We start from the raw sequence: 26298 nt of genomic DNA on the forward strand, positions 1-26298 counted from the left end.
CCCGGGCCCTGACAGATTCAGCAACTCTAGTGACTTCTAAAAATTCCCCTTCCTGCTGGTCTGGCCCTACCTGGAAGGGGACTGCCTCCCCCTTCTTTCTCCCTTCTCCAAGTTGGGACTGATGGAGATGTATGGTCTAAGAGGAAATGATGGGCAGAGAAGAGAGAGTTGCTCAAGCCTTCCAATCTGCATTACATGTTACTCTGTGCCCCCCAGAACAGGGACTGCCCCTGCCATAAGTCAGCATGGAGAGCAGATACCAGTGGCCAGAAAAGGAGCTTCCTGGGAGCAGCCCTCTGCCCCAGGACCAGACTCACTCCTAGGAGTGAAGATGCAGTGAGCACCCTCTAGTGGCCCTGAGGTGTCCTGGAGATGCAGGAGAGGTCCTGAGTGGGGGAGACAGTAGAAACAGGGGACAGTGGCAGGACCCTGGCTCTCAGCCCCCAGTAACAGTCCAGGCTTCCTTCCCACATGGCGCTGCAACTGGGTGACGCTGGATTTTAAAACATTAAATCTCCTTTCAGTTCCCATCTACCGAGTTTAGCAAATGTCTTCTGAGCACATTTTAAACATGATACTGGGTTTACAGAACATCGGTATGAGACCCGTGAAATCAGGATCCCCATTTTATAGGAAGTTGAGGCTCATAGAGTTGCTTTGCCTGAGCTCACAAAGCTGCTGAGGCAGGCTCTCCACCCTTCCCTGAACCCAGCTTTCCAGACAAAAGGCCTCCTGCCTGGTCCTGCAAGGACACAGGAAGGTAGGGTGGCCAGGGACTCAGAGGCAGACTGGGCTGACTGCAGCTCACAGCCCACCTGCCCTTATGGCTCTCTGACCCACTACTCTGGGTTCCAGCCTCCCCCAGGGCCTGTCCCCTATCCCGCTTCAGGCTTGCTTCCTCCTGCCTCTGTGTCTGCAAAACTCGGTCCCCTCCCTCCTGTAGATGTCCTTGCTCTCATTTCCAGCCTCAGGCGGGCTGCCAGTACCGACTCTACCGGGCAGACTCCTGACGCTCCCACCCACAGGCCTCTCCCTGGGGTCCCTCCCATACCCTCTCTATCCCTACTTGGCTCCTGACCCACTCCCATCCCACCATAGTTTATTCTAGTCATTTGCTTACTTGCCTTTTTCCTCCATCAGGCCTTTGTGAGCGCCCGGAAGTGGAGGCATTTACCTTTTAAAAAATTAAGCAACAGGACTTCCCCAGTGGTCCAGTGGTTAAGACTAAGCCCTTCCACTGCAAGGGGCACGGGTTGGATCCCTGCTCCGGGAAGTTCCGCAATGCCGCGCCGGTAAAGTAAGGAACAATTCCTAAGTACTATAGATTGATTGTGGGCCATATGGAAAATACAAAAACATATAAAAAAGACAGGAAAAGTCTCCCAGAGTCCCTACCACCTGAAGATTACCGTTGTGAAGTAATTTTGGCTTCTATTCCAAACATTTTCCCAGGCTCACACATATGCTTTTCTTTTTCCCAAGTGAAGTCAGGATCACACTGTAAAGTTTTGCATGCTGCCTTATAAAAAACGTAATGTCTTGAGGATTTCCATCGTCGGCTAACATTCTCCCTCGACACGAACTGAAGTGGGCGGTCACCCCGCTGCGTGCATGTCCCAAGGGTAGTGTCCCCGCAGCCTGGGCGCCCAGCGGGCGCTCGGAGACCCTGCTGAGGGCGGGTGGTCTCTGCGCGCGGAACCCCCGGGGCGGGGTGGGGTGAAGGCGGATCGCCAGCTCGCGCCCGCATGCCCAGGACTGTCGGTTTCGCGGGGGACCGCGCGGGGCCAGTGAGCGGCGGGGGCGGGGGCTGGGTGCTTTAGATTTCACGTGATTTCTCTGGACGGGGACATTCTGGAGTTTGGGGCCGACTCCTGGCAGACGCCGCCGGCAACTTCTCGGCCCAGGACCCAGCCTCCCCGCGGCCCCGCCCCCCAGCCGCAGCTCTGCCTGGGTCAGGGGGTCCCGGGGGGATGGCGGGGCGGGGCGGGGCGGGGCGGCAGGGCGGGCCGCTCCTGTCAAATTCGGGCCCCCGCCGCACGGCGCGGCGGTATCGCGAGAGCTCGAGGGCGGTGCGCAGGTCTGGGCGGCTGCCCTTCCCGGCCGGCGTCGGCAGCGCAGTGCGCAGGCGCGGCGGGCGGGTTTCCCCAGGCTACGGTTGGGGCCGCCGCCCGCTGGTTCGCCGCCCTGCGCCATGGCGGGCTGCGCGGCGCGGGCTCCGCCGGGCTCCGAGGCGCGCCTCAGCCTCGCCACCTTCCTGCTGGGCGCCTCGGTGCTCGCGCTGCCGCTGCTCACGCGCGCCGGCCTGCAGGGCCGCACCGGGCTGGCGCTCTACGTGGCCGGGCTGAACGCACTGCTGCTGCTGCTCTACCGGCCGCCGCGCTACCAGGTGCGGGCCGGGCCGGGGCGGGGACCGGGGTCGGGCGGGCTGGGCGCGGCGCGTGGGCACCGTCCCCCCGGGGTCGAGGTCCGGGTCTGCCGAGAGCGCGGCCCGCGAGAGGGGCTGCCTCCCCCCGGCCGCGTCTTTTAGCAGCTGCGAGTTCAGGTGGCAGGAGGGCCCCCTCCCTGCCAGTCCCGGGGGGCGTGGGGCGCGGGCCCCCTCCACCCGGCGGAGTGGGTGGGAAGTTGCGGTTGGTGCCGTTCAGCAGCTGCGGCAGATGCACGTGGGGTGGGGAGTGAGCGGGCCCACGAGTTCTTTTATGTAATTTAAGGTGTGGAGAACTACCTGCTGTCAAGTCTGAGGTCAGAGCCCCCCGCAGTTACGTGGAGGGGGCTGGGCGCAGAGTCCCGGCTGCCCGACCAGATTCGCTGCATGGACTTGGGAGAATCCGGCCAATAAGCTAGGTTTAACTCAGTTTTCCCACAGCCCTGAGTGACAATAACAATCATAATAGTAATGGTAGCTAAACCTTACTTACGAAGCACTTCGTCTTAAGTGCTTTACTTGGGTAATCTTCACAGCAGTCCTCAGAGGTAGGTACTCTTGTCATCCCCATTGTGTAGATGGGGAAACCGAGGTCCAGAGAGATGAAGTAACTTGCCTAAGGCCACAGAGCCATAGAGGGGTGGGCTTGGGATTTGAACCCAGGCAGCCCTGCTTCACCCTGTTAACCTCTGAGCAAATCGGCTCCATGGACTTGCGGGTGGCCTACTTATCCCAGGAAGTAGGATGTGTGCTCTGTGAACAACCAGGTGACTGATCCCCTTTTGGGTCCGTTTCAGATAGCCATCCGAGCCTGTTTCCTTGGCTTTGTGTTTGGCTGTGGAGTGCTGCTAAGTTTTAGCCAGTCTTCTTGGAATCACTTTGGCTGGTAAGAAGTGCTTTGGGAATGATAGTTTTGAGGTGAGGGTGGGCGGATCAGAGGGTCAGTAGTGATATTCCCGCATCCCTGGCTGGCTGAAGGCTAGTGAGGGCTCTAAGGGAATGAGGCCTCTAGCTTCCTAGATTCCCGCATCTCGAACCTTGAGAACTTGTGCCCGTTGGTTACTTCTGTCGCAGGTGGAAACAGGTCTCCCTGGCGCCCTTCGCATAGGTGCTCTCATCTGCTGCACCTTCAGTAATGTGACCAGCCCTTCCCAGAAGAGGGTACTGGTCCTCAGTGACAGGAAGGGGCAAGGCTCTGGCTCGTCTTCACAGGCCTTTTCCGTCTCTAATTTCTATTAGGTCACATCTAGTGCCTCCCCCACGGCCAGTGTAGGATTTTTCCCTACACTGTGATTTCAGTCCCTTGAGCCTTCTAGGCCCTGACCTGGATATGAACCAGTGGCTTCAAGGTAAAAAGCTTCATCTCCTATTATCAATACTCTGAGCCATCTAATCCTTCTTTGCTGGAATTATTTCAGTTTTTCGAATTTTTGTATTCGACATACATCACTACTTTATTTTGATACTTCTCTCTTTCATGTTTTACTGTGTGTAGTGTCATTTTTTAAAAAGGCTGAAGGCCCATAGTGCCTTCCTAACCTATGTTTTTTTGTTTTTTTGTTTTTTTTCTTTTTTTCCCTCCTGTGACATTCAACAACATAGTCCCTTTACAACCCCCCTTTCTGCAAACCTCAGGGAATAATGCTACATGTGGGTGCCTGATGTCCCCTCTCAGACAGGTGACAGCAGGCCCTCATCATAGAATTCAGGGACAGTTCAGACCAAATCTGTACTTGGACTTAACGGCTAACTTGATTCCCTTGCCCCAACTTACCTCTCGTTCTTTTTGTTTTTAAATAGGTATATGTGCTCCTTGTCATTATTTCACTATTCTGAATACTTAGTCACAGCCGTCAATAATCCCAAGAGTCTGTCCTTGGATTCCTTTCTCCTGAATCACAGTGTGGAGTATACAGTAGCAGCTCTTTCTTCTTGGATAGAGTTCATACTTGAAAATATCTTCTGGCCAGGTCAGTGTGCCCTGCTCTCCCCTCTGCAGGGGAGATGGGTGGCTTCCACGTGGGCCTGAGGACAGTGACGTGGGTTCACCTCTCAGGTCTAATCTCCCCGAGTGATTTTCCCCAGACCTCTATCCTCACTAAGCTCTTTATAAAGGACAAGCTCCACTTGTGAATTCCGCTTCTGGATTTTGAATGGAGGATGTGTTGACCTTATGCTTTAAGCCTTGCAGGACGTAGTGTGTACCATTTAACAGGAAGTCCCAACCTCTGATAGCTGTAATACCAATTTTACAGTCAGAAGATTTGGATCTGTTCATTTTCTGTGACTTGAGAAATTTCATGTAAAAATTTTATTAGCAAAAACTACTGCATCTGGAACCTACTCTGACACTGAACTTTCCACAGCAAGTTAAATGAAATGTATGTAGTTCCTAAGATTCAGTAAAGGGCCAAGACGGGAGATGCTGGATCCTTCTCGGCTTCACTTAGCTGTCTTTGTCTCCAGAGGAAGGATGGGAGCGTGTGGCGGGGGGGTGTGGATGAGAGCCCGTCAGCTCTTTGCCATGACACTCTAACTGGGCTGTTGGCGTTTTAACGTGAATGGGTGAACAGCACAACTTAGGGGAATGTGTTTTGTTTATAATTAAATTTTAATGTGATGACAGATGCCGATTGCCCACTAGCATGTGTTCTAGTGTTCCTGTCTTTCGAAACGTAGGTTAATTTTAAGCATGCAGAGGGGAACTCAGCAGTCCAGGGTCTTCACTCCCCGGTTGTCACCATCCCTCTCCTGCAGAACTGAAGCAGATCACCTGGCTCAGCGCCACGGGGCTGCTGATGGTGGTCTTTGGAGAGTGTCTGAGGAAAGCGGCGATGTTTACAGCTGGTTCCAATTTCAACCACGTGGTGCAGAATGAAAAGTCAGAAACCCACACTCTGGTGACAAGCGGAGTATACGCTTGGTTCCGGCATCCTTCTTATGTTGGGTGGTTTTACTGGAGTATCGGAACCCAGGTATGCTATCAGATACGATACTGGTCTCCTTTAAAGTTTTTAAAAATATGTTTTAAATTGACATATAATTTAAATATCATAAAATTCACCATTTCAAAGTGTATAATTCGGTAGATTTCAGTATATTCACGAAGTTGTTGGTCTTTTAAATTTTTTTTCCATTTTCTTTTTTTTTTTTTTTTTTAAGTGTTGTGTTTACTTATTTATTTATTTATTGGCCACGCCGTGCAGCTGGTGGGATCTTAGTTCCCTTAGCAGGGACTGAACCTGGACCCCCTGCAGTGCAAGCATGGAGTCTTAACTACTGGACCACCAGGGAATTCCCTGTTGGTCCTTTTAAAATAGGTACACGTGTTCCCTGCCATGTTTCAAGTGATAGTTAAATAAAAGTCAAAAGAACTGATTTAGTCTTTAGCATTTTTTGCTATGTACTTAAAATCTGGGTGTCCTAAGCTTGTAAACTCTCGGCGATTCTAGGTGCCATTACCCCCCCTGTCGTACCCCTTTTCTGCCTCTTTAACTTAGATCTGGAGCATCCCAGTGGGATGAGGACAGAGATGGGGCTTTGGGGAGAGCCCTCTGCCACTCAAGGGGCAGCTTAGCTGATTTTCATTAGAGGCTGCTGTGGATGAGCCCAGGGTCATGTGTCAGGTTTAACATGAGCGATGGAGGTTTGCTCTGTCTCAGGCTGCAGACCGAACCTTGTTTCTTTTTTTTTTTTTTTTAATTTATTTATTTATTTATTTATGGCTGTGTTGTGTCTTCGTTTCTGTGCGAGGGCTTTCTCTAGTTGCGGCGAGCGGGGGCCACTCCTCATCGCGGTGCGCAGGCCTCTCACTGTCGCGGCCGCTCCTGTTGCGGAGTACAGGCTCCAGACGCGCAGGCTCAGTAGTTGTGGCTCACGGGCCCAGTTGCTCCGCGGCATGTGGGATCTTCCCAGACCAGGGCTCGAACCCGTGTCCCCTGCATTAGCAGGCAGATTCTCAACCACTGCGCCACCTGGGAAGCCCCTGAGCCTTGTTTCTTGAGCATTGTCTCTTGAATCTGTTTTCTTAGTCCTAGAAGGACTTGGCCAGAGAATGTGGATAGAGCTTAGAAAACTCATCACCTCTTTGGGAACATCCAGTCTGGGCCCCCAGGCATCCCATTGCAGTGCATGCTATGGGGGGGGGGCACTCTGGTGACCCCCAGTGGTGTAGTAGGTTACTGCACAGCATTTGTGTGAAAACTTGCAACTCTGAAACTTAAGACTGCCGCATTAACGATCACATTCCCCGGGAACAGATTGATTGTAGTGGAATCATGTAATTTGCCGTTAAGTGCTAACTAATAAACCTAAGTGCTCTAGGACTGGAGAGCTTTTCATACTTCTTTGACTATAGATCTTTCTACACCATGACCCAGCACACAAGTGTGTGTAAAAGCTGCACACATCTTTCCTGAACAATACTCACCCTGACTGTGTACAAAACGCTCTGTTTCCTATCTTGTTAGTGTTTGTAATGCCGTTTCGGATGCACGGGATTGATCTCCTGGCTCCATGACGGGTTGTGGCTTGAGACTGGGAAACCCCGCTCTAGGGTCTGCTGGCGGTGGCGGCACAGGCTCTGGGGTCGCTGGCGGGCGGGTGGGGCCGGTCCGGCTCTAACATCAACTGATTGGCCTCCGTTTCCTTGCGGGTTAAGCGGGGGTGGCGGCGCTACTCAAGAGGCTTGCTCTGGGCGTCGAATGGCTTACTGGTTGGTGGTAAAGGGCTTGGCATGTGCTGGGAACACAGTAGGTGCTCAGTAAACAGTGGTGAGAAGAAGTGGGGTCACCCATGTGGGGAAGACATACGTCCCGGGCGGGGGCCGGGGGGCCCGTCGGCGTGGGCAGGGGTGGATCAGTGGGCTCCCGAGCTACACAGAAGTGGGCTGAGGAGCTGCTTTCCTGGACTTCAAAAGCCGGGCTCAGGAGGCGCGGTGGAGGCCTTGGTGCCTTCTGAACAGGGGAGTGATCTGACGGAAGAAGTGGCTTTGGGGGCTCAGCTGATAGCAGTGTATCGACGGCACGTACGCAGGAAGGTTGCGGGGGCCAGAGGCAGGGGGCCGGGCAGCTGTGGGGTGGGAGGGAGCGTGCTAGGGAGGGGGCAGGCTGGGAGCCACGCGGGAAGGCGGTGGTGCTTGGAACGGGAATTCACGTATGGGGGTGGAGGGAGGAGTTGCTAGCACCCCTGCCTGGGGGTTGAAATCCAAGAGGTTGCTCTTTCCTTTCAATTTTTAGGCATCTCTCAGGTAAGAGGAACAACAGAAAAGCATACGAACGAAAGCTACAGTGATGGGTGTTTAGCCCTGTTGTGAAAGTGATGGTGGGGTTTCCGTTAATGGCGCCCTGGCTCAGGGTCTCAAAGACCCTGGTGATATTTCGGGAGTTTCTCAGGCCCTTGGCAGGAAGTCCCCTGTGGTTGCTGGAGAGCAGCACGTGCCGCTAAAGTTCAAGGTGTCGGATCGCACTGACCCCAGCCCACTAACCCTGTGTCCCTTCGCCAGGTGGTGCTGTGTAACCCCATCTGCGGCGTGAGCTACGCTCTGACAGTGTGGCGCTTCTTCCGCGACCGCACGGAGGAGGAGGAGATCTCGCTGATCCACTTTTTTGGAGACGAGTACCTGGAGTATAAGAAGCGGGTGCCCACGGGCCTGCCTTTCATAAAGGGGGTCAAGGTGGAGCTATGATAGGCCCGGACGGCCCAGGCCAGGCCGGGGGGCCTCCCACTCCAGGCAGCGTGGGACGGAACTGCTTCCTGTCGGCCACTCTGCAGAACGGACTTTCTTAAATCATTTTGTATGTCACCAGTTACTCTTCTGGAATATCACTCAAGATCAAATGGTCAGAAGGCCTTAGGACCAAAGGACCCCCCTCCCACCCCCACTCCCACCTCCCCCTGCCCTGGAGCAGCGTGATCTCGGGCTGCATCAAGGTAGGACGCAGATTAAAGGTGGACGAGATGCAGATAACAGCAGTACTCGGCAGTGCCCCCCCGACGTGCCCGGGGAGAGCCTAGGCCACACTCCATCCCCCACGAGGCCAGGGCTGTTAAGTTGTGACCAAGACCTCTGGGGAGAGGGGGGCTCGCTCCTGACGCTGAGTGCGGCTCCTGCAGCAGGAAGGGGTACGTGGGCACCAGTACCTACTAGCGTTAGAAACCCATTCAGAATCCTTACTTTGGCCGAAACACACAGACAGCACAGCTTTAACCTCCCTGTTTCTGTCCTTAAGTGCATGAGCATCTCTATAGTTTTAAAGACACTTCCTTATAAGGCACTTTGGCTCTTCATATATCTCATCATGTTTACTTACCTGTTTTCAAAAACAGCAGTATGAACTCAGGGGACTCGCTTGGCGTGTGAGCCCCACCTTTTATTTGGCAGAAAGGCAGCACAGACACCTCCAGATGACTCAGCTGACGCTTTGTGTTACCAGGGCTCCCCGGGCCAGGGAGACTGTGGGCCCCTGTGGCTTTCCTGGGTCCTGGCTCCTCCCAGAAGGGGGCTGTTACCAGTGACAGGCATGTCAAAGATGTGTCATTTCTCCTTTATCCAAAAAAATGCTTCCTGGACACCTGCTCTGTGCAAGGCATTGTTAAACGTTGAGAAATACTGCTCTCCGTTTACTTGGGGTTTATTCTTACTCTATCATAGCTTATATTTTTGTGTTTTGACTTAAATCTATTAACCATTGATTTCTATGTTCTGTTCTCAAAATTCCATCGTCCCTAATGCCATTTCAAACTGTCTTTTCCAAAGGGGTTTGAGCATAAACAACTATGAAATTCAAGCAAGTCAACTCATGAAAAAAATAGGGCAAATAATCCCAGTTGAGATTTAGTCAGTACTTTTGTTTTTCAAGTTCGGGAAGAGTGGTTGGCTTTACGAGTCAAACATACAAGCTTTGAGACCCTTGTTGAATTCTGGACCAGAGAGCAACTTGCTCTCAGTGTGAATTCCTTCCATGCAGTCCTGCAGTGGCACCAACAGAGCGTGAATCAGAGGTGGCATCGGCCCCTGGCTGGAGCGCTGCCACGCCACGCGACGCGGTTTTCGAGGAGCCACTAAACCTTTCCGTGCCTAGACCTCCCCATCTGTAGGATGGGGTCAATACCACCTACCTCGCAGGGGTCTTGTGAAGACTTAGAAGAACAGTGTCAAACGTTTTTAATACTTGGGTGACAGAGATGACATAAACGAAACCAGTATTGCATGAGTTACACAAAAATGGACATTTGATTCACTGTACCAGATACCGGAAATGTGTGTTCAAAAAAGCATTTTACCAACTCAAAATATTAACTTATTTCTAGATTTCATGGCCTAATTAGTTTTTTCATCATTATATATACCAAAGAGGTTTACACGTTCATCGGTGACAGGTGCGCCATTTGCTGGTTTGCGGGCCGGACAGATTCCAGCCTCGGCCTCCTGAGGTCTCTCAGGCAGACAACCCAGGCAGCAGCCAGAGCCTCGCGGCAGATTCCTCTGGCGGGAACGCTGCCCGGTGGGACATCAACATGCACTTACTGTGTTTGGGGACTTGAATCAGTGCTAAACTTGTTCTCCAGACCACTCCTAGTGAAATAAACGCCACTTAATAGGATTGCAAAACTGAGGAGGGCGTAGCTGGGGTTTTGGCGGCCACCCCCAGCTCTTTGAGGGAAAGTCCTTTCTTGCTGCATCTAGCAGGTTAGGACCCAGCTTTCGTTACCACTGGGGGTCGTGAAGTTGTCTCTTTAGCAGATGGAGAGGAGCTAGTGACGACCCTGGCTTTGCGGACAGTGAGACCGGAGGTGTTGGCCTCTGACGGTCTGTCCCTCCTCCGCCTGAGGCCTGGAGCTCAGGAGGCAGGCAGGGAGATGCTGCCGTCACACCACCTGCGCTGGCTGGACGTGACATTCTGCTCTGCTTGAAAGAGCAGTTCACAAGCAAGTTCCCACCCGGATTTGTAACCCAGGGCGGAAGTCCGCAATTACTTGGGGATCAAAGATGAACTACTTAGGGGCGGGATTTGGCAAGTGATTGACTTTCATCTAGCACTGAGATCTTCAGGTTATTTTTAACTTTATAAATTCAGCAGTGACAGCGCACAGGGAAGAGAATCAGGTTAATGAGGTACAGGCTTTGTGGGTATTCCCGAAAGCTTATTTTGGGTAAAGGCCACGTCGCCGGTTCCCTCAAATTAAGAAACCGTCAAGAGATTTCTTTTTCCATTGCAGGTTTCAAAGCGGAGACTCTGAAATGGAAAATAGGCACTGCACAGAGCAAAGCTATTTTGAAGCAGTGCAAAATGAAACATTTCATGAGGGTTTGCAGGCTGGGGCCGAGAATGGCAGTTTACGGAAACGAGGTTGTAGGCGAGCCTGGCAGAGGGCAGAAGGCAGCGCACCCCACCAGCCCTTCATTGTCATAAACTGCTGCATAAGCCTACAAAGTGAACTTTGTTAATCCCTTCCACTTACTTAGCACTCTGGGTGATTAACATGATGGGGAAACATCGCTAAACCAAGCGGTTGTGTTGACAGGTGAGGTTCCGTAGGGTTTGGACGCAGCCCCTCTGTGACAGGAACAGTGAACCACCGTCCCTTCTCTGCACTTCCTTACTGCCTTAGGGAGTCGTGCTCTCCCTCTGCGTTTTGCCTCTGCAGTGACCTGGCGAGGCCAGGCGACCCCAGCCTGTCTGGCACGGTGGGAGAGGCTTGCTCTCTGTGCCCCGCTATGGAAGCCTGACGCCCTGTCCTGGGCTCGGACGACCGGCCATCAGCAGCGGTCCCAAGCGCTTGCTCCTGAGGGTCTGTCCCATAGCTTAAGCTAGGAGAGTAACCTAATGGAGTAATTACTCTTCTTTTTACACGCAGAAATGTTTATTTAAATATTGGATTTTCTTTCACAGAAATTATTTCCAATTCTTAAATAAAACTGTACTTGATTTCACTATGAACAATAGTATGACTATGTGGGATTCAGAAACTTTTTTTTAAAAAATATTTATTTATTTATTTGGCTGTGCCGGGTCTTAGTTGCAGCATGCAGGATCTTTTAGTTGCGGCATGCGGGATCTAGTTCCCTGACCGGGGATCGAACCCGGGCCCCCTGCATTGGGAGTGCAGAGTCTTGACCACTGGACCACCGGGGAAGCCCCCGGAAACTCTTAAGGTCTTTTTGCTTCTGGCTAAGAAATGTCCAAAACCTACAGCGTAAAACCAGATGTGTTTTGCCTCCTCGATTCTGTTCTGAAGTCCTACCTCTAACCAGTTTGTCATGACAAGTTCCTCCAGCCCCCCAGGCTACCGTGGAGGTTTGTGATGCTTTGGGATGGGAACGTCGGTGCTCTTGACAGAGCAGGTGTGGAGGTGTCGGGTACTGATGTGGCAGATGGGTCAGTGTATTGACCTGCAGGCCTACCTGGCACATAGAAGCCACTCGCTGTTTGAACCACTGAATCAAGCTGATGTTTGCTTAAAGCATGATTCTTTGGGCATCATTTTGCCTCCAAAACTTTACATTTTAGGTCATGCAGGTTAATTTTCTTTTTTAAGCATTTTGTTTAAGTTCCGCTTGATAAAAAGGGTACTGGGTAGGAGTGGAAAACCACTAGAGCAAAGTTGCTGGTGAATCGTGCTTTAATATCAATAGAAGGTGAACACAGGAGAGCGACAGCAGGCAGGGACCGCGGTGGGGAAGTCGTGACGGAGGCCACCTCCTGCCATGCAGGCCACCAGGTGCTATTGCATGGCTTTATGCGCTCAGCCCTGGCCCTACAGTGAGAAGAGCTGGAGCGAAGGGTTTTTCCCCCTATGCTGAGTCAGCGCTCAGATTAGCGGGTGGAACTTTCCAGCGGTGCCCGGTTAACAGTGGGGCTGTGGTTCAGGAGGAGCCGGATTCCTCTGTGGCAGGGCAGGTGCTGCACAGTGGGCGGGTCTCATCACCCGAAATTCAGACGGGTGCACAGCCACCCCAGCGGGAGCTCTCGGGAGCAGCACACAGACGCCAGGGAGGTGCAGGGGGCGTGAGGGGCTTCAGGCTGGCTGTTCACTCATGTAACATCGCCCACGGGGACTGGGATGCCATCCCGAGTCACCGCGATGAGGACCAGGACTCGGGGCGACACGAAGTCTAGCTCAGGCCAAAGAACCTGAAATTGGGACCTGGCAGGGACTGTCTGGGTTTTACTGCTGATAAATGATTACACATTAAACAGAAAATCATGATGGGAACTGCCTCTTCTTAAATATCCCAGCCTTGACGTGCATGTTGTGAAACGCCCGACCTCCAGGAGCAGTCCCATGCTAAGCTGGGTGCTCTCTCCATGTGGGGACGTCACCCCCATTTTTCGGTTTGGGTCTGTGAGAATCTTTATTTTTCACTGGAGGCTCTTCTGCGAGGCTGCTCAGTGTCCGGCTGTTTCTCGGGTCTGAGGTCTTCTCTCTCCTCTCCGAGACACTCACTGGATCGCTCCTAAAGAAACACTTAATGTGAGCTCCTCTCTGCTCCCCTGTCTCCCTGTGTCCCAGCACTAAAATCCACCCAGGCAGAGGCTTTCAGAATGGCAAGCCTTCCGGGAAGGCACCAGCAGGTGATAGAACCTTAACTACATCATCTCCTAAAGGATTCTTTTTTTTTTTTTTAAATAAATTTATGTATTTATTTATTTTTGGTTGCATTGGGTCTTCGTTGCTGTGCGCGGGCTTTCTCTAGTTGTGGCGAGCGGGGGCTACTCTTCATTGTGGTGCGCGGGCTTCTCATTGCGGTGGCTTTTCTTGTTGCAGAGCATGGGCTCTAGGCGTGCGGGCTTCAGTAGTTGTGGCTCACGGGCTCAGTAGTTGTGGCTCGTGGGCTCTAGAGCGCAGGCTCAGTAGTTGTGGTGCACGGGCTTAGTTGCTCCGCGGCATGTGGGATCTTCCCAGACCAGGGTTCGAACCGGTGTCCCCTGCATTGGCAGGCAGATTCTTAACCACTGCGCCACCAGGGAAGCCCCTCCTAAAGGATTCTTATTCACTTCTGATGACTTTTAGTTGCCAAAACATCAGCAGTGCAGACCATTTCAGTGGCTTGTGGTGACCCTGCTCTTTGAATTGACCCTCCCCTGAAGCATGGTGCCTGGGAGGGTAGGGCTGCTTTCTGCTCTGTCACCAACCCCGTGGTGGCTCTGGATGCAGCAGACCTCTCCCCACCCCCAGGCCCTTTTAGCTCTTTCTACAACTCCAGAGAAATACGAAAAGATCAGCCTGTGACAGTGACACATCTGTTATTGCACATTCTTTTCTCCCTCTGGCAATTATTTTGGCAAACACTGTGGCTCCAGTGAGTAGCAATGCTCTCTCACAGGAAGAAATAACCCTCGATCCCTTTTTCTCGAGTCACAGTGGTGTAGGAGCCTGCGCTCTCAGAGGTGTGGGTTGGGCAGGAGGCAACCACGGCTGTCCCTAGTTATAAACCTCACGTCATGTCTATCAAGGTCACATCTGTCATCTACGAGGTCATTTGTTTGAAGGCACCGCCCAGTTTAAGAACCCCTCTGACCCTGTATTTTACACACTGAGGCCCAGCTGAGGCCGTAGAGCTGGTCAGTGGCAAGTTGGGACCAAAAGAAAACCGGAGGTCAGTCTTTGTCACCTGTATTTGTCTCTGAGATTAAATCGTTTGCCCGCTCAGGTTGGAAAGACTCACTTTACCTGGCCTGGGCCTCGCCGTTCACGCCGTCATCATGCGTGTTTTGTAGATGGTCTGACGGTTCATCCACAGGGGCCTGAAACCTGCGTGAGAGAAAGCAGTTCCCAGGAATCTGGATGCAGCAGAGCCGGCCCACTGCGTGTGCTTAGGCTCACTGCACAAACACCAAACTTGAGCAAACACTTTGGGCCTCAGATATTTACCGAGGGCCGCGGCAGTGGACGAGAGAGGCTGGGCCCTGCTCCTGTGGGAGACCCGTTCTGCAGGGGGGAGACACGCCAAGGTTGGGAAGGAGGCCCAGCGGGACGGATGATGGGGAGTGACAGTGAGGGAGACCTGCTTTCAATAGGGTGGTTTGGGAAGGCCTCCCTGCTGACGTTCAAGCTGAGACCTGGGTGATGAGGTCCATGGAACAAGATGAAGCAAGAACATTCCAGGCAGAGGCAAGGAAGTGGCAGCCAGTCTAGCTCCTTTGCGGGACTGAAAGGCCATTGTGCCTGGGGTGTGGGGAGGGGCCGACGTGGTCAGAGGTGGGCAGAGAGGGTCCCGAAAGGACTTTCAGGCCCCAGCATGATAGGCTTTAGAAAGACCACTGACTGTGACGTGCTGGAGGGGCCAGGGTCGGGGGGTTGACGACGGCGGTTTGGATTGAGGGTCACAGTGGAGACAAAGCAGGTGGACCAAGACAGTTGAGTCAACAGGACTTGAGGGTGGGTTGGCAATAGGGGTGAAGGAAAGAAAGGAATCCATGTCTCCTGGGCTTTTTACTCGAGCGCCTGGGTGACTGTGATGCCTTCACTGAGATGAAACAGGAGTAGCATGTTCCGGGGGGAGGAAACCAAGTTCGGGGCCATTGTGGGGTTTGAGGTGCCCTGAGACCACCAAGAGGAGACTCTCCCAGGAAGGGACACTTGGAGATGAGTCTAGAGCTTGGGCAGATCTGTGCTGGGGAGGGGGATTAGCCAGGAGACTGGGTGAAGCCCCTTAAGGAGAGGGCGTAGGATGAGAAGAATGCCTGGGACTGAGCCCTGGGGAAAACGGACATTTGGGCCTTGAGCCAAGGAGGCAGAGCCAAGCCAAAGAGACTACGGAGGAACAGCTGGGGGACTTCCCTGGTGGCCCAGTGGTTAAGACTCTGCGCTCCCAATGCAGGGGGCCCGGGTTCGATCCCTGGTCAGGGAACTAGATCCCACATGCATGCTGCAACTAAGAGTTCGTATGCCACGACTAAGCAGCTGGCGAGCCGCAACTAAGACCTGGTGCAACCAAATAAAGATGAATTCAAATAAATAAAATTTTAAAAAAGGTTCTCTTTCCCTTTAAAAAAAACAAAAGAAGGAACAGCTGGAGGGGCAGGAGGAAAACCAAACCGGGAGTGTGGGGCGTCTCAGAAGCAAAAGAAGAGTGTGATGAAGGTGACAGACAGCCCAGGCTCCCGAGTGCTCTTCGAGGCCAAGGGATGCAGCCGACAGGTTGCTGATGGTGGGAACAAGAGCAGATTTGGTGGGTGGGGTTGGTGTGAGTTGCCAGCAGTGGGAGGGGAGGAAGCAGAGGGCAGCTCCAGATACCTGGAAAGTGGTGCCGTGAAGAAGGGTAGAGGCAGCCTCCCTGCTTGCCCCAAACCTCCAGGAGCTGGGCTCCTGCCCGAGCTTTCCATTTGCTGACACCAACCACAGATGCCACTTCCCCGCAGAGATGTGACTCTGCCGGGGTGTTGCCCCCTGCAGGCAGGCAGGAGCACCCTACCTGAAGCCAGCTGCTCGCCGAAGCAGAGCACACAGAAGGGAAAGGACGCCAGTGGTAAGAGCACGGCTTAGAACGGGCACGCAGCGTGAACAGGCTGGGTAGGCGGCACCAGGATGTCACCTCCACCCAGAGGCCCCCCAGGATAATCCCAATCTCAACTGCTAACACCAGAGGTTAGTTCTGCCTGGTTTTGAGGTTTTATAAATGGAATCACACAGTATCTGGAGTAAACTGCTTAGTAAATGTCAGCTTAGGAGGACACTGTAACTAGTCCTGGCTGGTCAGGGATTTGATCAAAATTGTGCAAAAGGCATGATGAGTGCAGCCTCTCAGTGTGACATGTTAAAATAGTCAGTTTAAAGGTGGCTTGGCAGTTCTGGATTAATACAGCAACTGCACACACACACACACACACACACACACACACACTCTAATTTTCCTTCTTCCCCAAACTCATTAAAACTAGTAAAGGGACCAAAACAATGAGGGGGAAAAAAACCTCTCCAGGTTGACAGCAGGAAAGGATAACAGCAAAATTTTGGAACTGGAGAGCATGTAGACAATGGTCACTAGTTCAGCAGACCTGAGCGGCTGAGGCCCGACCAGTTCCCACCACAGAATCCTCAGGGGGCCCAGGAACGGGCAGCCCCGATGCCTCTGCAAGCAGGAGGGTGGGACTGAAATAGGACGATGAAGGTCAAGATCCCTACCTCCGAACTGCTGCCCCCACCCCCAATACTGAAGGGTTAGTCTCTGGGAGGGTGCGACCCACCGTGAGAACTACTGAAGGACAGAAAATCAGCTGTGCATACAGATACTCCATACGGTGATCTTCCAGGAAGGAAACTGGGCAAAGATCTAAAACTGACATTGGGGCATCAAAAGTAAGATAAAGCAAAACAAAAAACGCTGCCCACCCAGATCCCTTACACCGAAGCACCGCCCATGTTCTCAGAGCTTCCAGCCTGCTCTCCCCAACCCCAACTCCTAACATGAACAGGTGATCAAAGATTTCCTGACAGCTGAGAAAAGCCTTTAACAGGGAAGGTAGAAACCTACATAAACAAAAAGTAACTTGGAGGAAACAGACTTCAGGGAGAAGGAAACTTAAAAAAACAAAAGCAAAAAAACATCTATCAGCCCCCAAAGGGGTAAGATATTCTGTCCATGAAACAACAGAATGCTGTGTAACAAGAGCAGTCAGGGTACCAAAAACACCTCTTTGGAAATGAAAAACAATTTAAAACATTTAAAAGAGCTCTTGGAAATTTTCTTCAAAAATGAAGAACTAAATAGAAGAGTCAGAAGATAAGAGAAGAAATCTCCCAGAAAGTATAGCAAAAAGACGAAGAGGTGGAAAACAAGACTGAAAAGAGATGGTAAATCAGAGGGCCAGCCCCGGAAGGCCAATACCCAGTAAGAATTCCAGAAAGAGAAAAAGTGGAGAAAATCAACTAACCAGTTCAAGAAGAAATATGCCCAAACAAGTACATGAATTTCCAGATTGAAAGGACCCACCGGTACCCAATGGATGGAACTAGACCCTCACCAATGTGAAATTTCAGAACACTGGGAGCAGAGAAGATTCCACAAGCTTCTGAAGAGAGAATAAGTGGGGACTTCCCCAATGGTCCAGGGGGTAAGAAGCTGTGCTCCCAATGCAAGGGGCCCAGGTTCGATCCCTGGTTGGGGAACTAGATCCCGCATGCATGCTGCAACTAAGAGTTCACATACTGCAACTAAGAAGTCCGCATGCTGCAACTAAAGATCCCGCATACCGCAGCTAAAGATCCCACGTGCCGCAACTAAGACCCGGCACAGCCGAAATAAATAAATATTAAAATAAATAAATAAATAAAGAGAATAAGTGGGTCACATTATAAGGATTAGGAATCAGAATGCTTTCAAACTTCTCAAAGACAGCCTTGGAAGCCAGAAGACAATAGAGTGATGCCTTCGAAGGAGAATCATTACCAATTTAGAATTTCCATCTAGAATTCAATACCCAGCAAAACTATCCGTCAAGTGCAAAGGCAGAATAAAGATATCGCAGCCTTGCGCTGTTCAAAACATGTCCCTTCTCTGTACCCTTTCTCAAGGAGCTGCTTGGGGGATGGGCTCCACCAAACCATGAAAGAGGACACGTGTCATATGGGAATCAGGAGATCTCACTTTGGAGTGAGGCAAATGGAGTCCCCTGGAGGGTGGTGGAGGGAGAGGCTAGGTTGACCACTGTGTACCAGCCCTACAGGGCAACCACCCTGGGGCGCAGACTTGAGAGGCAGGCACATTGAGGACCTGCCACCAAAAATCCTCTGCCACTGTAACACCTCCAGTGCCCAAGTATGGTGCTGAGAGCCTGGTCCAGGTTCCTATCTAGACTTGGCTTAACCATGTACTGGGGAAGTTCTCTTTCCTCTGTGTCCTGCTGTCTGGATCAGCTAAGGACCCTCATTACACCCCCAAGGTGTAAAGAGATGGGCAATTGTGTGCAGAAAAAAAGCAGAAACTCAGAGCAGCCTGCTCATTCTGTGTTTTGGCAGATGTCCAGCACCTGGTCCTCCCAGATGCCCTGATTAAACCTTCATGACCTGGCCCACTGACTTCCCTGAAAGGGGCTCTTCCAGAGGTGTGGCACCTTTCCCACGCCCATTCTGAAGTGTCTCGGTTCCCCCGGAACACTCCCTGGTCTCACCTGGGCTCTAGCCGCTCCTTCACCTTGGCAATGGAGCGGACGTAGGGCGTGATCTGCTTGGTGATGGTGGTCAGGTAGGCATTCTCCTGCTTCAGCTGGAGGAGGTCATGGAGCTGGGCTGTGGGGGCCCAGGCCAGAGCGTTAGGTCTTGTTGGCTTCAAATTCTTACTCTCCAGCCTTGAACCATCTAAATAACCCAACTATTTCAGTGATTACCTCTAAGTAAAGAGTGAGGTAAGACTCGTGAAGGCATCCTACTTACTGAATCCTGATCTCAGATATATCATTTGGGGGCCAGTTAGCAGCTGTGAGGCAAAGTCAAGAGCTAGGGGGAAGAGCACGGGGGTTCGTATCTGGTTAGTGGGTAACTGGCTTCCTGCCCCTGAAAGCATGTGGATTAGCTCCAGGACAGGGGTGCGCCCAGCAGCTGCCCGGGACCTTCATAAATCTCCTGCTCGTTAGCCACGCGCTGGTAGGATTCCTCCCAAATCTGAAAGAGAAAGTAAGTTGGATATTGCACGTGGCCGTGAGTTGGAATTTCCCTTGGCAGCATTTCTGTCCTCTAGCTACTCAGAGCCATAGGACACTCCCAGCCAGTTCACGTGGTTCCAGGCAGCAAAGGCCCAGGTTCCAGAGCCTGCCACACGAGGGACTCCTGGGGCACCAGGCCAAGGTCCTCCCCCCGCTTCCTGTCTTGGGGTAGCCCATGTACATGCTGACAGGTGAGGCTGCAGGGGAGGGAGGTTCCTCGGGAAGGGCTACCTCCTGGAATACTGCTCTCATGCCCTCCACGGAAGCATACTCCAAGGCGATCTGTGTGTCCACCTGCAGGGACTTGTGCAGGATATCACCCATGATCTCAGCCTTGATGAGCGAGTGGTGCTTGGTGAGGTCCCGGTGCAGCTCCTGTACCTGGTCCTTCAGGTTCTGCATCTCTGCCTGCAGGCGCTGGGGGGGAGAGACCGTGTGAGTGCCTGTGTTTCCTGCAGGATGGGTGCACTGCAGGGGCCTCGGTGGAGGGACGGCTGGCAGGCCAGGTGGCCAGGACTAGATTTGGCCACTGCACCTTGGCGAGAAGGGATGGGGACTTTCCCATCTGGCAGGTCCCTGGCCCCCTCACCCGGTAGGAGTTCTCAAAGTGGCGGCAGTGTTCCATGAAGGGTGAATCGTCGCCCTCTGCCAGCAGCACCTTGGTGCTGATGGACCGGTGCAGCGTGGGCTTTTGGACCGGTGACCCCAACATCTTTCCCACGGGGGAAGGGCAGCTGGGCCCCATCAGCATCTTGGGGCCCGAGCCCCCTGCTAGCCTGGGGAGAGAACTAGTGTGGATGTAGACGTGGGGGGTCCAGAGGGTCTTCCCCTCCCCCAGCCTCCCAGCGCGTTCTCAGCCTTCTCACCCCAGGCTGCACACCACAACCACGCAGGGGCTCTGAAAAAACCTGACGCAAGGCTGTGTACACCCAAGACCAATAACATCAGCAGGGTATTTTTAAAAATCCTGAGGGTGATGCCAATGTGCAGAAGAGTCCACCAGGATGTCCTCAGGGATGTCCACCAGGATGTCCTCAGGCAGTATGTTCACTCACACACACTCGACCTTGCAAATCTGGCCTGATGCCCAGTATCCCTTGCCTGGGGCCCTGGAGCTCTTAGCAGACATATCCAGCTTAGGCATTTCTCCTAACTCCCCCAGGGGTCTCCGGCTCTCTAGACTGGGTTCCCCCCGCCCCCCCACCCCGGAAGTCAGACCCCCTGCGGCTTCTGGCGACCCAGGCCCCACCCTAAGCTACCCCTTCCTTTCAGGGCTTAGACACCCCAGTCCGGGTGCAGCGGCGGCGGTTGGGGGCGCCCCTGAGTCCCTCTGTCCACCCCTGGCCTGGCTCCACTCCAGGTCAGCCACGGGCTTCCGATCCAGGGCGGCCCCGACGGCTGTTTCCAGGCTGGGCGGACTCTCCCTCCCGCGTGGACGTCTTTGGAGCCCAGACGCGGCGCGGGGAGCTCGGCGAGCTGGGAAGGGCGGCCCCCACCCCAACGGGGACCTTGTGCCCGCACCCCCTTCCCGGTCCCGGCGCCCCTGCGGCTCACGTGCTGGTACCGCCCCCGGCACCCGCCGCCCGGCGCGGTCCCAGCAGCAGCAGCGGCTCCAGGCAGCGCGCGAACTCGGCGCGGTGGTCGCTGGCGATCTGGGGGGGGCGGACGAGCTCGTGAGGCAGCTCCATACTCCGCGGGCCTCCGCCCCGGCCCGGCCCACCCCGCGGCCCCGCCCACCTTGCTGCTCTGTGCCGGCCGTAGGCGATGTGGCCGCGTGACGATGCCCTGCAGCCTCTCCACCAGCTCCTGCGCTCAGGTGGGTGGGGGCGTGGGGGTGACAGGGAGGCGGGAGGACCCGAGGGCGCGTCCGTCTTTAGGACTTCACCTGCCATCCAATCCTCCACACCACCCCTGCCCCCACATCCACAGGAAAGACTGGGGGGTCTGGACTCCAGGCGACACCCTGCACCTCGGGGGAGGAGGCTTATGCCCCCTCCTAGGCTTTGCTGTCCTCTTATTTTTTTATTTATTTTTTGGCCGCGCTTTGCGTGGCTTGCGGGATCTTAGTTCCCCGACCACCAAGGATTGAGCCGGCTGGAGTCCTAACCATTGGACCGCCAGGGAATTCCCTGATGTCCTCTTAAAAGGGGTTCAGGTAGCCCCTAAATGTTCTGTAGATGATGGTGTGGAAGAGGGGGCCACCCAAAGACCCCCTGGCCCAGCCTCCAGGTAACAGGCTGCCCAGCCCTGAGGTGGGGGGCTCTGGTGTGCAGGGTGGGTTCCTGGTGGGGAGGGGGGGAGACACAGAAGCTGTGGGCACTCACATAGCCCAGGTCCAGGAACTCAGCCTTGTTGGCCAAGCTGAGGAAGGAAGAGCAGATGACCAGGTGGACCTGCGAGAGGGACAGTGCTCAGTGCCTGGGCTGGGTGCCCGGCCCTGCGCCCCCAGCTCCCCTTACCTGCAGGGTGGGCAGCAGAGTAGCCAAATGGGAGAGCTGCTCCTTGAAGGCCTTGTCCTTTTCTTCGTACTGGCTGGGGGAGGAGCAGGCAGCCTCATCTCCAAGGGGAGGGCTGCCCACCCCCACTTGGGGGGCGGGCTCAGAACTGGGTGGTTCCATCTCCCCACCAGCTTTGTGCATCCTTCCTTGACACCCCTTCCCTGAGCCCTGAGCCACGCTTTCCTCCTCACCGGTAGACACCTGGAGGTCTTGCTCTCCAGGGTGGGCCGGGGCCTGCCCAGGCCCAGGCTATGAGATAGGTGTCTGGAAGTCAGGGGGCAGGGGGTGGAGAGCCCGCCACCACTCACCTCTGCACAGCCTGCAGCAGCAGCGCTTTCCTCTCTGCCAGTTTGTCCTGGGAGGGAAGGTCTGCTACTGACCGGGCAAACTCGGCCCTGCCACCTCCCAGCACTCTCCCAGTCCCCTGGGCCCCAGCCACACAGCCGCTTAGGCTGGCTCTCTCTCCAGCCCACCAGCCCTGCTGCCCGAGCCACCTCCTTCTTGCATCTCACTGCCTGAGAGCCCTGGTGCCCTCACCTTAAATGTCACCTCCTGGGGGAAGTCTTCCCTGACCCCCTCCCACCACCAGCGCCAGCCTGGGGCAGGCCCGTGCTCCACCTCTAGAACTCTCCTGGCAACTACGATTAAGTAACTTCTGAACGTAGCTCAACGCTTGCTGCCCTGCTACACTGGAAACTCCACAAGGGCCCCGGGGGGGGAGGGGCCTGCCCTGTGTCCCGGGGACCGGTAATGGCTGATAAGGATGGTCAGCCTGTGGCTGCCTAGTTCCCCCTACCCCTCACCTGCATGCTGCCGAAGAGGGCGTGGATGGCGCCCTCCTCATCCGCCGCGCTGCGTCGCACCTCGTCCACCATCGCCTGCAGCAGTGCGATGGCCTCCCGTGTGGCGGTCTGTAGGGCCTTCACCGCCTGGGGACAGGGCGGCCTCAGCCTTGTGGGCGCGCGTTCCCAACCCCCGCCCCGGCGCGCCGGGCACCCCGCGCTCACCAGCATCGCCTGCTGCAGCCGCTCGCAGCCTTGCACGTACGCCGACTCGAGGTCCACGCAGTGAGCCCGGCTCTCCCTACGGGGAGCCCGCGGATGAGCCCTGCTCCGGGCCACCCTCCAGCCCCCTCACCTCCCGCGCCCTCTACCCACCGCTGCATGTCCCGGAAGCAGCGGATGCACAGCAGCGACTTCTTGTCGGTGGAGAACATGATGTAGGGCTCGGCGTGCAGGGCTGCGGCGGGGGGGCGGGGAGGGGGACGGCGGTGAGGGCTCCGGCCGGTCCCCGCCCCCATCCCCGCCCAGCGCTGGTCCCCATCCGGCACGCCGCACTCACTGCACTTCTGGAGCACGTCGCGGCTGCGCTGGCCCAAGGCCACGATGTCGTGGCGCGCGAACATGCGTGCCCTGTGCGTCTCATCGCGGCAGCGCGCGCACAGCGGCTGCCCGCACGTGTTGCAGAAGTACGTGGTCTCTGCGTCCTGCGGACAGAGCTCGGGCTCAACCCGCCCGTGAACTGGGAGCCTGATCCCCATCACAGCCCGCGAGGGAACTGCACGTCGTGGCTGTGCGTCTCGGCCCCAGCCTGGGGCAGGCGCGCGGTCACATGCAGCCCTTTCATGTAACCCCAACGCGCAGCGCTCTCATGTACCCAGTTTACAGACGAGAATATTGAGGCTCAGAGAGTAGGTAAGTAGGTCCAGTAAGGGGCAGGTACCCAGGACGGTCTTGCGGAGGGGGTTACATGGGGTTGTGGGGAGGGCAGGCACTGCATTTGCAAAACATTTCACCTATAACAAAAACGTGTGTGTACGCCTGTGCGTGTGTGAAGCCCCTCTTGGCACCCTCAATAGTAGCCACATGGATGCACACCCCGGCCATCTGGAGTGGGAACTTGGCTGGGAGGAGAAAAGGAGTGAAGACCTGCAGGTGCCCTTCCCCAGGGCTGAGAGTCCAGGGCACTGACCCCAGCAATGGCTATGAAAGCACAGACCCCCAACTTCCTATGTTGGCACTCAAGGCCATTTCCTCCCCACGCTCTCCCTACCTCCAGCCCCTCACCTCCTGCTGGTTATCTCTGTACTTGTGCGTAGCACATATTCTAGAACTTGCCCGCCCTCCCAGACCTTTTGCTCCTGCAGGGACATCCTCCTGGGATTTGGAACACCTGGTCCAGCCTCCACAGGCCAGAGAGGGTCTCGCGTGCCCTTCACAATCCAGCCTGAAGCCTGGCCTCTGCTCCCTGGTCTTTCAGGATCACCCCTCCCCAACAGCACAATGTCCTCACTTCCCCTCGGGCTGTTGATAGCTGATCACAGCTACCCAGGTAGCAGCGGACCCCAGAGGGCTGGCCTAGGCCTGTGCCCTGGCATGCCCTTCCTGTTCCAATTCACAACTGTGTTCTGAGTTGGGGACCAGTAAGCTCCCCCCAAATCGAAATAGCCTTAACCCCTGCAACTATCTTGGTGTTGGCCCAAGGCAGTTGTTTTGGACCTCAGTCTCCACACCAGTAAAATGGGGCCCACATTCTGGATACAGGGTGCCTTAGAGAGGCGTTGGAGAATGCGCTGATGGGTGATCCTCTGATGACATGGCGCACACTGCAAGCGTCAGGACAGTGCAACCTGGCACCCTCCGCTCCCCACCCCACCCCCAGGCGCCCCTGCCTGCTTGCCGCACTCCTGGTCGCAGTTGGCACAGCGCACCACCTCCATACCATCCCCTGAGCTGTCCACCAGGAACTGCAACAGCCGATCCACCGGAGGCAGCCCGCTGGGGCCCTTCACCACCGTCTGGTGTCTGCGGAGAAGCTCCAGCCAACATCCAGAGGCCCCTTCCCTAAGGCTCCCTACCCGCTTCCTACTCCATACATTCCAGGCTGGAGCTAAAAATAGGGCGGCGGGAGGTGGGATGCCTGCAGGCCTGACGTCTATAAATATCTCAGCCAGTGCTCTCTCTGACCCCGTCCCTTTCCAGTCCTAGGGGAATCTTGGGATGGGGTTGGCGACTCAGGGTGTCAAAGGCAGAAGGCTCCCCTCAACCCCCTCTCACGGCATTGGGCAAGTTTAGGGCCACCCCGGGTAACTTGAGCCAACATAACCTGCTTGTGTTGACTGAAGACTTCAGGACCCCCAAGTGAGTTACTGGGAGTGTCCAGATGCTGAGCTGAGATCCCCTACTCCAGCAGCATTGAATCCGACAGCACGCGTACTCTAGCCCGCCCTTGCCCCCTGACTTTCTGTGGGAGGCCTTGGGCCATAACCCCAGGTCTCAGTTACCCCATCTGTAAAATGGGCCGGAGCCTTCACGTTCTCTGGCGGAGAGGTGCAGGCTGTGTGCAGCCTCTCCCAGCCGTCTCCACAGGGAGTCAGAGCCTTGCCCTCCCAGCACCTAGGTCCCTGCCCAGCGGGGCCAGTCTCCCGTCTTCCGGGGCTCGAGGCACTCACTGGCACAGCGGGCAGGCGAGGCGGCCGTCGGCGGTGCGGCCGCGCAGGCAGCCGGCGCAGAAGTCGTGGAAGCAGTCCAGCAGGCAGGGGTGCTCGTACTGCGCGCGGCACAGCGGGCACACGAGCGGGGGGCCGCTCGCCGCGTCCAGGGCGCCCGGGCCCTCCAGGGGCGCAAAGATAGCTCCCGACATCTTCGGGCACAGCGCAGGAGGGCGGCGGGGCGCCCGCGGCCCCTCTGCCCCGGCGCCGCCTCCCTCCTACCTGGCCCGCTGGACCCCGCGCGGCGTCCAGCGGTCGTGGAGCGGGGAGCGGCGAGCAGCGAGGGCCCGGGGCTGGGGGCTGGGGGCTGGAGCGCCGGGCGCGGGGAGAACGGGCAGGAGGCGCGCGGAGGGGCCAGACCCTGTGCCGCCGCCCTCCCCGCCTCTCCACGGCAGCCCTGGAAGGTCAGTCGGTGCCTCCTACCCAACGCCCAGCCTCCCCGGGCCTCCCCCTCTCCCACCTCCCCTCACCCCCACCCCAGGAATTCCCCTCCCGGTGTCCTCTGGGTGACCCGCAGCCGACACCCCTTCTGCGCCGGGCGCTCCCAGGCTCGCGCGCGGTGCCCCCGTCCACCTTCCCGAGGCCGGCGCCGGCTGCCTCGCGCCAAAAACCTGGACGGATCTCGGCGCTCGCCGCCGCTGTGACCCAGGGCTCCGGTTACGGCCACGGCCGCGGCCACTGCACCCCTCGCCCGGAGGAGGAGAGGCGGCAACGCGCGGCTGGAAAGGACCCCGCCGGACAAGGGTTCGAGGTTCGGACTGGACCCCGCCCGCGGTGACAGAGCTCGGAGCCCGGAGACGCGGGAGCGCCGCGCAGAGCGGGGACCGAGGACCCTGGCTGCGGGCTCCTCAGGGGCGTACGGCCCCGCTGGCTAGGCCGGCTCTGCGCGGTCGGATTTGGGCCGGGACAGGAGTGGGTCGGCGCGGCCCCATTTCCTCGACGGGCGGTCGAGGGCGCCCGAGAGCAGCAGCCGCCCCTCCCTCCCGCAGACACTCCAGTTCTTGGGAGAGCACGTGAGAGGGCTTGGAAGCCCAGGGCTGCCTTTGGCAGGCTGGGTCTCTCGGCCAAGTTTATGACCTCTCAGAGCCTCAGAGCTGGGGTAGAACGGGGCAGCCGCCCGGTGATGAGGTGAGACTTCAGTGAAGTGAAGTGAAACGCACATCCTAAGCTTCCAAAATAATTAAGGCCCCACGCCCATCATCAGCGAGTTCCCAAGGTAGGTTTGGGTGAGAGAGTGATAGA

General features: G+C 55.8%; 2 protein-coding genes and 1 non-coding gene across 7 annotated transcripts; 1 reads left to right on the plus strand and 2 right to left on the minus strand.

Moving 5' to 3' along the window:
* The first annotated feature begins 2130 nt into the window (after nucleotides 1-2130).
* ICMT (isoprenylcysteine carboxyl methyltransferase) lies at nucleotides 2131-9032 on the plus strand. Its single transcript, XM_061185071.1, has 5 exons — nucleotides 2131-2386; nucleotides 3220-3308; nucleotides 4223-4392; nucleotides 5180-5397; nucleotides 7926-9032. Exons 1-5 carry the CDS (start codon nucleotides 2192-2194, stop codon nucleotides 8106-8108), a joined length of 855 nt encoding a protein of 284 aa, XP_061041054.1. The 5' UTR covers nucleotides 2131-2191; the 3' UTR covers nucleotides 8109-9032.
* A 2454-nt stretch (nucleotides 9033-11486) lies between these two features.
* On the minus strand, nucleotides 11487-11559 carry TRNAG-CCC (transfer RNA glycine (anticodon CCC)). Its single transcript has one exon. It is a non-coding gene; the product is annotated as a tRNA-Gly (tRNA).
* Nucleotides 11560-12028: 469 nt separating this feature from the next.
* RNF207 (ring finger protein 207) lies at nucleotides 12029-25499 on the minus strand. 5 transcript variants are annotated; one of them, XM_061185067.1, is made up of 17 exons: nucleotides 25018-25499; nucleotides 24238-24370; nucleotides 22908-23052; nucleotides 22724-22805; nucleotides 22574-22649; nucleotides 22370-22495; nucleotides 21875-21921; nucleotides 21528-21600; nucleotides 21393-21461; nucleotides 20806-20874; nucleotides 20623-20720; nucleotides 19658-19844; nucleotides 19300-19485; nucleotides 18976-19027; nucleotides 18538-18655; nucleotides 14099-14179; nucleotides 12029-12881 (listed from the first exon to the last, which is right to left on the minus strand). In XM_061185067.1, exons 1-17 carry the CDS (start codon nucleotides 25206-25208, stop codon nucleotides 12713-12715), a joined length of 1902 nt encoding a protein of 633 aa, XP_061041050.1. In that variant the 5' UTR covers nucleotides 25209-25499; the 3' UTR covers nucleotides 12029-12712. The 5 variants fall into 5 exon arrangements, with proteins under 5 accessions (XP_061041050.1, XP_061041049.1, XP_061041053.1 ...); XM_061185066.1 differs by having other exon boundaries at nucleotides 19658-19856; XM_061185068.1 differs by lacking the exon at nucleotides 12029-12881 and adding an exon at nucleotides 12888-13353 and having other exon boundaries at nucleotides 19658-19856.
* Between the last annotated feature and the right edge of the window lie 799 nt (nucleotides 25500-26298).

Source organism: Eubalaena glacialis, chromosome 3, assembly GCF_028564815.1.
Source record: "Eubalaena glacialis isolate mEubGla1 chromosome 3, mEubGla1.1.hap2.+ XY, whole genome shotgun sequence".
Classification (NCBI taxonomy): domain Eukaryota; kingdom Metazoa; phylum Chordata; class Mammalia; order Artiodactyla; family Balaenidae; genus Eubalaena; species Eubalaena glacialis.